Source organism: Lactuca saligna, chromosome 9, assembly GCF_052625555.1.
Source record: "Lactuca saligna cultivar CGN05327 chromosome 9, ASM5262555v1, whole genome shotgun sequence".
NCBI lineage: Eukaryota > Viridiplantae > Streptophyta > Magnoliopsida > Asterales > Asteraceae > Lactuca > Lactuca saligna.
Genome location: NC_136425.1, coordinates 161,554,431 through 161,560,845, shown reverse-complemented (window position 1 = coordinate 161,560,845; position 6,415 = coordinate 161,554,431). Strand labels below are relative to the sequence as shown.

The 6,415-nt window shown below is 37.9% G+C and overlaps 1 protein-coding gene across 1 annotated transcript; it reads right to left on the bottom strand.

The window, feature by feature from the left end:
* Positions 1 to 2,464: 2,464 nt before the first annotated feature.
* On the bottom strand, positions 2,465 to 5,721 carry LOC145016885 (uncharacterized). The gene is made up of 7 exons (XM_078975053.1): positions 5,595 to 5,721; positions 5,357 to 5,509; positions 5,155 to 5,239; positions 4,145 to 5,024; positions 3,958 to 4,033; positions 2,972 to 3,909; positions 2,465 to 2,584 (listed from the first exon to the last, which is right to left on the bottom strand). The coding sequence occupies exons 1-7, from the start codon at positions 5,719 to 5,721 to the stop codon at positions 2,465 to 2,467; spliced, it is 2,379 nt and encodes a 792-aa protein (XP_078831179.1).
* Positions 5,722 to 6,415: the final 694 nt, after the last annotated feature.

Here is a 6,415-nt window from a genome sequence, read left to right as displayed (position 1 = left end):
GGAGGGTCCCAGAAAGAGACTAAAGAGTTCAAGTCAGCTTTTGAGAGGCCGGCAGGGTCGGATTCAGTGCAGTACTTGCGGGAAACTATGCAAGGGAGTTTTTCGTTTCAAGAGTTTCAGTAAGTGTATCTCTGGGTTTGTTTCCTTGGTTGTATTTTGGGTTATACCTTCAAACATTGTCTTATGTCATTGCATACCATGAGTTACGGGGTGGTTAGTGAAGGTCGTTTCCCTTCTTTGCTGGTTGGGAGCGTTTAATGTTATTTGGGTCTATGGTCGGCATCGATTCAGAGACATGATGCGGAAGGTCTACGGTCATGATTGGTGACTCAACCATTATGCTTGGGTTGGCTTTTGGAAGCGCCAGGGGAAGTGGTCCACTGTTGAGACTTTGGTCTGGACGTTGGTTAGTTGGAATTCAAGATATAAGTGTGACATCATCTCAAGGCGTATGAGATTACTAGTTTCACTAGGATCCAAGAAGTCTTCGTTTGATTTTTTTGGGGTTGTGTGGTCTTTTGGGTTTGGACCAGCAATATAGCACTCGCACGGGTAAGATACAGGTTGTCAACAGTTGGTTATTAAAGAGTAAGAAGGATCGGGAATCCTTCAAACCTCATGTATTGCGAAGACTTAGTCGAATCTAAGTGGGGGAGAATCACGTAGGTATTCAGGACAGGGACAAGTGTGAGATCAGGATGGGTTTCTCAACCTCATCAAGGAAAATGGCGACCCAAGTGGCTATTTGGTTTGAGGGTTGTGCGAGTTGGAGTTCGGTAAAGCTCCCCGTCATGTGAATCGCAACTTATTGGGGGCCTGATAATAGAATTTAGGAAGGTAGGTCGGGGCTCCAATCATGGATTGAGTTCAGTTCGGGTGTTCGGTCGAGTGCATGCTTGACTCTGTATGTGTTTTGAATCAATAGATTAGGGGTAAGGTATTGGGCTACGGTTGTGTTTGGATGAGGGTGTTGTAAGACTACGGGGGAGCCGTAGCATTCACTAATGCTCAGCTGGTATGAAAGTGTTGTAAGACTATGAGGGATCCGTAACATTCACTAATGGTTAGTCAGGATGAAAGTGTTGTAAGACTACGGGGCAGTCGTAGCATTCACTCATGGTCAGTGGGGTGAGAGTGTTGTAAGACTACGGGGGAGCTGTAGCATTCACCTATAGTCAGATATTGTGGAAAGTGTAGAAAGACTAAAGGGTAGCCATGACATTCACGGATTCGTATAAACGATTTAGGCCAGGGTGGGCCAATTTGCAAGGTTGTGATCAGGTCACAACATAATTGAATCAGGAAACGGTAGGTTAAAGGAGATCGGGTATGACTTAAGTCTACAGTTATTCTGCTAGCATTCACCTTTTTGAGTCGGATTTAGCGACGACAAATTGTCAACGTATCATGACTAGATGGATCAAAAGGATTAGATGAGCCCTGAGTGGTGCTATAGTTAGGGCAATTATTGACGGGCGAGGTATCCTTTAGAGGCTGCATGGGACTGTTGAGTGTGTTTTGGCTCAGCAACTGGTTAGATATAAGTGTGTTGCAGGGAAATTTGGTCTGTGACCCTATTTTCTAGTGGGAACCTCAGGTTATCAAAATTTGGAGATAAGTGTAATGAATTCGAAAATGATTCAGTGTGGGCGGTCTGTCAGGGAGACATACCCTCTCAAGACTTCATAAGTCAGACGGAGTAGATGTGATATTATTGCAGGAAATTCGTTCATCTTCGGGCTCTAAAACCTTGCGAAGACTAGTCACAGTTACCCTGCAGGGAAGGCTAGGGTGTGCCTAGGATTATGACCATGTCCTAAGTTGTCGGGCGTGTAAGGAATTGTAAGGAATGATTTCCAGGACGAAATCTAATGTAAGTGGAGGAGAGTTGTAACACCCTGTTTATTTAATAAATAAATAAACAAATTGAGGAATGAATCATAGCCCTAAAATTAATAATTAGATAGCAAGGTGTTGGTCTCGAGGAGATAATTGTCATAATTTTAAAGATCGGGGGTTAAAAGTGTAAAATTCGGGTTCAGTTTGTAAATTTTTATGATGGCAGGGGCTCCGTGGTAATTATTGGAACTTAAGTTGAAAAGAATGAGAGGAAGAGGGACTAAATGTGTTGACATGGCTAAATTTTGATTATTGGACTTAAATTGAAAAGAATTTAGAATGTTGAGGAATAAAGAGTAAATTTTCGACCTAATTTGGAAAGGATTTGTAGAGGGAGGGGTTGTTTTGTAAAATTTGGACTTAGGTTGGAAAGGGTTTTAGGAGGTAGGGTTTGAATGGTAAATTATGGGCTTTATTTGAAAGGAATTAGGTTGGAGGGGATGGTAATGTAAATATGCAAAAATTGTTTATAACTGTGTATATAGCCTTCACAATGTCACAAATCCTAACCCTAATGTGGAGCTGCAAATGTCACTTACACCCTCCAGTCTTCAGCCGCCACCTCCTAGCCTTGCCGGAATCGATGAACGCCGCCACTCCCTTTGACCGGTCGAGTTGTTGCACCATTCTCAGTCATCAACGCAATCCCCACTCCACCTTTCTTCTTCTTCTTCTTCTTCTTCTTCTATAGTAATCCACAAACGGCTCACAACGATCATCGATGCTTCTCCGACCACCGTAGCCTTGCTGCGATGTTGTTCTACTTTTCGACGTCGCGTCGCTGCCGTTCTCATTGAAGACCATCCCGTCTCCGGACGTTATTGTGTTACGGTTGGCGCTCTTTCTCGGTCATTGGCGCCGCCGTTATGGACGCTAATATCGCTACTACCGCCTTTGTGAGTCTCAGCCGCTTTTCCGTTCGACTGCCTCACGCCACCATAGGGGGGTGGCCGAGAGTGGTGCGTTGTTAGCGATGGATATATATATATATATATATATATATATATATATATATATATATATATATATATATATATATTGATGGTATGTGCGTGTTTAATAACTGTGAAACCGTTAATCTTGTTCCATTGCATAAACCTTCTTTTTGGTTTATATTGCGGATTAGCATGATTGGTGTGTCAATTTTTAATGACAGTGAGTGTGCAGGAATGGAAGAAAAAGTCAATGAATTCAAATACTCCAATGGATAGAAATTGTTAAATTCTATACTTTGCTTGCCATTATAATCATTACTATCAGCACTTTCATATATTTTTGAAGAACCACGACTTTTTAGCAAAACCATGTCATTTATTTTTTGGATCGTGTCATTTTTGGGATAGACAATTGCTCTACCAGATAAGACATATGGCAAAACTTTAAACGGAAGAACATCCCCATAAACAAAATCTATAAGAGCATGTAAGGCGTTTTCTGATGCAGGTATAAGAAACGAATCAGGAATTTCAATCCATTTACTATTTTTCTTATCAACTGTATCAATTTCACCAATCATTCCATCTCCAACCTTTAGTAACCAAGATGCAAACTGACTGACACTTAAATCTGCTTCTGATGAATGGGAATATCCTTTAAGCCTCATATTATCATTCAATTTATGTAATGTAAAATATGGCCATAAGGTTGAGTTTGGTAAGGTCAGTGAAATAATTTCAGATGGTGTACTCTTTGGAGAGACAGGTAAGGTTTGCCGGAAATCCCTACCTAATAACATTGACATACCACCAAAAGGTTTCGTATTGCATTCAAGGATATCTCTTAAGGACCGATCCAAACATTCAAAACAATGTTTGTCACTCATCGGTACCTCATCCCATATAACAATAGAAGTTTGTTTTAGTAGCTCAGTAAGCATTGTACGCTTTCTAATATTGCATGCATATGAATTCAAAAAGTCAATTGGAATATTGAATCTAGAATCAGAAGTTCTTCCTGATGGGAGGAGTAGAGAAGCTATTCTTGAAGCAGCAACAGCAAGTGCAATCTTTCCTCTCGAACAGAATTAAGCAAGTAAAGTATTCCACAATAAAGTTTTACCAGTTCCTCCATGGCCATAAACAAATATAAGAACGTTTTCCAGTTTTTCTTTGGCATATGTAACTTTGTTGTAAATCTGAAGTCGTTCCTCATTTAGAGACAGTAACATTTGTTGATGATTTAAAGTAAGGATAACTTTATCATACATCGTTTATTCTAGGTAAAGACGATTTTGTAACATACCTACAGTATCTTCAGTTAGCCTGGGCAAGTGAAAATCAACAACAGACTTTGAAGGTGTTGATGACCTAAGCAGGCGATCAATCTCAAATAAAACCAATTGTTGTACACCAAAATCATCTATATTTACCTCAACACTGGGATTGGAGTGTTTAATACTATACACGAAATCATCTCTCATTTTCATCCACCCAACGCACCACAAAGACATCGGATCATTAACATCACAGAGAAGCAAAAGATAACATAACAGAGAACGTAGCTGAGATGAAGTTGCCCATTTAGAAGCTTGGATAAAAGCATCCATCCATTCTTTATCATCTCCTATTAGACCTAAGGAATCACATGCACCACGGAAATCATAATATATTGTATGTGAAACAGTATGCAAATCCTCATAAGATTTGCATCTTTTTTGATGGCAAAGTAACATCCTTAGGAAAAATAATTCTCCAGCAGTTGGATGAACAAATATAAGTCTGTCTAGTGCATGAGAGTTTGAACGTTTTCTTCTTCTCCAAATTTTCGAATCTTTGTCGCACCAATATTTAGTAGGATAGGAGCCATATGTAAGATTATGACCAGATGCATCCCACCTATTTTTTTCAAACCAACCCAAAAGCAAACTACTACCAAAGCTAGGAACTTCTACAACCTGTTTAAGACAGGTATTCTCTTTAAAGAAAACAGACTGCATATTTGGCAAATGCACATGTAAGATCACAACAGGAGGATCGCGTTCGTGAATAGGATAATCAAGTATACACCACGCAACCTTATGAGGACATAGAAACCGGCCATCAATGTAATATTTTATCTCATCGATAACCATACCTTGTGCAGAAGTAGAAGGCTCGCAAGACTGAACATCCTTATTAATGACAAATCTAACACATTCCATTCCCTTTGACACATACTTGAATAAATACTTGATCATCATATTCCAACCGCAATACTCAACATTTATATGTGCATTGAAATGACAAACACAACTTTTTGTTGTATGGCACTATGTACCTGTTATCTATCTGAGTACCATTTGGTAATGTGTGAACTGAGAATGAAATTCTTTTATAGTGCGCATAATCATCCTTATCAAAAACTGTAGCAGAAAGAAATGCCTTTGGAAATTTCTTCTTACACTTACCGTCCCTCATACAAGGTGCCTTGCTATTTAGAAAACCACATGGGCCATGTAGTAGATATCTTGAAATAATACCATATAAGATTGTCTCAAAAACTGGATTTGGTAATTCAGCAGTAATATAGTTGTCAATTGTTGAAGGCTCCTTTATCTTATGAGAGTCTTCCACCCATATCAACACATGACAATGAGGTAAACCCTTTTTTTGAAATTCAATCGTATATAAATCTGCATAGAAAATTATATTAAAAACATGGAAATTATAATAATACAAATATAAAAGTATGAATAAATATTGTTTATTTATACTTACATGCTGAAATAGGTCCAAAGGTTTTATCAAATTTCAGGTACATAATAAATGCAACAACTTTCATATCGAAAACGCGTGAAATTATGTCAGCCCTGCTACTAAAATCTGATTGGTGATGTGAATTCATGTAACATGTAATTTCTGGCCAGCCAACATTACATGTGAAGGTTATAAAATATTGTGGATTCCCATATTCTCTACAAATATAAAGGGCATCCTGATAGTGACTGTACATATACCGTGGACCACCAACAAAAGATGGAGGCAGAATGAAAGACCCTAACTTTCATATTTAAAATTGTTGTTACTCCAAAACATGCTACATGCATATTCACAAACATATTATATTATACATTTATGATCTTATTACAAAGACTGGATACAAACCGACTAAGTTTAATTTATTACAAACCTACCCAGGATATTGTAATTTTAAACATATTAAAACTTAAGTACAAAAGTACTATTACAAACTATTCTAAATCTTCCAACAGTATACTACCATACTGCTTATTTATCTCCTGCAAATGTTAAACATTGAGAGGGGTAAGCGGTGACACTTAGTGAGTTCAATAATAGATACAATATAACGTTATGCCACACACACACACACACACACACATATATATATATATATATGTATATATGTGTATATATATATATATATATATATATATATATATATATATATATATATATATTCGATATGGCAGAAGTAAAGAGGAACAAGGAACAAGAAAAGTATATGTGACTCATGCGACAAGCTTTCCATATCAATAAATGAGACATTACAATTTCAATACTTTATATACATCAATAAA

Excerpts from the sequence above, each read along its gene's own strand:
- LOC145016885 (XM_078975053.1), bottom strand. The coding sequence starts at position 5,721 with ATGAATTCACATCACCAATCAGATTTTAGTAGCAGGGCTGACATAATT. Across the intron at positions 4,034-4,144 it reads CCAGGCTAACTGAAGATACT|ATTTACAACAAAGTTACATA; the intron begins GTAGGTATGTTA and ends GAACGACTTCAG. Across the intron at positions 3,910-3,957 it reads TTATGGCCATGGAGGAACTG|GAAAGATTGCACTTGCTGTT; the intron begins GTAAAACTTTAT and ends TCTGTTCGAGAG.